The sequence below is a fragment of the Asparagus officinalis genome, chromosome 7, assembly GCF_001876935.1.
Source record: "Asparagus officinalis chromosome 7, Aspof.V1, whole genome shotgun sequence".
Taxonomy (NCBI): Eukaryota; Viridiplantae; Streptophyta; class Magnoliopsida; order Asparagales; family Asparagaceae; genus Asparagus; species Asparagus officinalis.
Genome location: NC_033800.1, coordinates 42,288,444 through 42,291,550, shown reverse-complemented (window position 1 = coordinate 42,291,550; position 3,107 = coordinate 42,288,444). Strand labels below are relative to the sequence as shown.

General features: G+C 34.5%; 1 protein-coding gene across 1 annotated transcript; it reads left to right on the top strand.

The window, feature by feature from the left end:
* On the top strand, window positions 952-1,663 carry LOC109847035 (the record flags this gene model as incomplete). The annotated part of the gene is made up of 2 exons (XM_020416279.1): window positions 952-1,162; window positions 1,199-1,663. Coding segments are annotated over 2 exons (642 nt in total), but the record flags the coding sequence as incomplete, so codon positions are not given.

Below are 3,107 nucleotides of genomic sequence, written 5' to 3'. Positions count from 1 at the left end.
AATAGTGAAGGATAATATTGACCATGAAAAGATTTTCTGAACTCGTGCTTTTAAAGGGAGTATGATTTAAACTTTAAGGGTGTGATTTTTAATTTTTAAAACTTTAGGAGTGTTTTTTAAAAAAATTACTTTTAATTTTGGCAGTTATAACTTCTATGTTTCATGTGTGTGATTTTTAATTTTTAAAACTTTAGGAGTGTTTTTTAAAAAAAATTACTTTTAATTTTGGCAAATATAACTTCTATGTTTCATGTGTCGGTGATAATTTTTAAATATCAGAATATTTCTTACAACTCTGAAATTTTAAGGGTTCTTTTCATAATAATTAAATAGATTAATTTTTAAAAAACTTAAATATCAGCGGTCTGCAAATAATTTCTAGATTTAATATGTACTTGTCATACGTGAACTATCTATGTATGGACATGAAAATGAAAATGAATTGAGCTAAAACGGAAGAGAAAAACTAATGGGTTTTTGAGGGGGCTCCAGGAATGGGATTAGGGTTCTTCTTTTATTTGTTGTGTCAGGACCGGTCCTGAGCATTTGTGGGCCTTAGGCAAAAACTTGAACAAAAATCCTAAAGGGGCCCTCCTATATTCAAGATTTTTTTTAAATAAAGTGTTGCACCCAAATAACTTTAGGGCTGCTTACATACCAATGGATGTTATAATTAACCCCAAGGATCAAACACAATGTAGTTCTCCTAAGCTACCCACCCTGGTCAAAGGCCTACAAATCACACCCTACCACTCCCATTCCCAAAACAATATCAATGAACCAATAGAAGTAGCACTTTATGAAGCCTCTTCTTGCCTTTTTAGATGCAAAATCATTAATTAAACTTGTATAATCAAGCTTCTCCACTACATTTTTCTCAATTGACAATATAGCTAAGCAATTCAATCTTTCTTATGACATAGTTGATCGAAGGTAAGATTTGATCAATGAACCATCCATGATTTCTCAAAACCTTTGATTAACATGATGAAAGCAGCAGGGTGGGATCTTGACGCAGCAGCTCACACCATTGATCCTTTAGTAGTTTACGCGAAAAGGGCTCGTAAAAAGTACGCCTTTGAGTCTCATATTCGCCAGAAAATGTTCTGTGGGTTTCAAGAAGAAAGCTTTTCGGCCAATACGGGAAACCTCAATGTTTCTTGTGAGAGTTTTTTCCATCAATATCTTGCCGTTAGAGCTATGGATCCATTAGATATACTCAGTCAAAGCCCATATTCCATATTTGGGAAATTTTGCAGGAGCAAGTACCTAATGGTTGTTCATTCGAAAATGGAGAATGCCTTTTTTGGGAATTTGGATCAAAGGAATTATGTGACGAGTGGTGGGCATCCGAGGACTCCATTCTATCAGGCTTTTCTGAAGCTTGCTAAGTCCATTTGGTTATTGCACATGCTTGCTTATTCTTTTGATCCCAAAGTTAGGGTTTTTCAAGTTAAGGGAGGGAGTGAATTCTCAGAGGTTTATATGGAAAGTGTAGTGAAGAACTTAACTTTAGATGAGGAAGAAGAAAAGCCCGGAGTTGGTCTCATGGTGATGCCTGGATTCATGGTCGGTGGAAGTGTGATTCAAGCTCAAGTCTATCTTTCCGGTGTTAAATCTTCTAAATGATGAGAGAGAGATCAATTATTTTGAAAAGTTCAATCTGTTGGTTACCTCTCATTGGGGGCCCCTGTTTTTTTGGGGCCCTAGGCGAAGGCCTCTCCCGCCTACCCATGGGGCCGGCCCTGAGTTGTGTTTTCTAAAAGAGATGACGACTCTTTATATAGAGGCTGCACCCAATCATCTCCACCTCCTCAAAGACCGCCTCAGAAATTTGAGAGAGATATTTCCTCAAATAACGGACTAATCATTATCGTCTCAACAAAGTATTATCTTGTTGAACAATTAGTGGTTGAATTGGTCACTAATTTGAATGGGTCAAATAACATGAATAGTATTATGTGTTGAGATCAATCTTTGTGATTATTGTATAATTAAACTTTTCATGGATTTATAATATATGATCAATTGATATATCATATATGCATAATTTTATATGCAGACCCATATGATAAAGTTCATGGATCCATCCATAAACACATATGTCGAGATTTTGGTCTATAAAAAAGATAATTCACATGTAATAACATATTAGAGTGTATTATTATGACTATTACCTATGTTCATCTTGAATGTTTTATTATAATGAAGGTAATATAGAGTAGGACCAAGATGCCCTTCTAATTTTATAGTTTAACTGGTTCTAATCAGATTCTAGATATGGGTCAAGCCCAAATCTCACTAGACATGAATTAGGATAATATGGCGGGTCTAGCTCATATGGAAGGTGTAATAATCAATTTTTTTTTATGAAAGGAGGCCCAAATCATCTTCAGCTAAAAAAAAGTGTCCAAAAAAAGCCCATTAGCCCATTATCAAACTCCATCTCCTTCCCTTATCCACTCACGGGTATGTTGCAGAGTTTTAGGATCGGAGGAAAAGAAGAGAAAAAAACTCCCTCGACCTCCGCGAATAATCTCCCACATCCAAATCATGAGAAATCCCTATAGTTTCGTTTTGTTACAGTCCCCTTCACAACTAATTAAACTTCCTTATCCTTAGGGATTTCTCCACTCAACCCATTCCTTTAAAACCCAATTCCCTCTTCTCCCCATCTCTGTTCCATACCTACAGAGAAAAAGAAAAATGAAAAAAAAGGAAGGAAAAAACGCAATAGAGAACAAGAAGAAGGAGAGGGACGAGGGTTGAATTTTCTTTTGGATTTGGGTTTCATAGTCTTCTTCCAACTATTTGGTAAGCATTCTTTCCTCAATTATTATTATGATTATTATTATCATTATTTCTGTTTTTTCCTTCATGCCAGTATCCTTTCCTCAATTATTATTTTTATTATTATTCTATTTTTCCTTTCCTGTAAGAATTTTTTTCCCTTGTTTGAGTTTTACTTCATAATTATGTTTATACCTAAGGCCCATGATAAAACCTCTTCTATTGCTATTTACGTTCAAGGCTAAACTTTTTAAATATTTTTGATAATTTATCAACCTTCTATTTAAAAGCATTATTAAATTTTTTTATCTATTTTT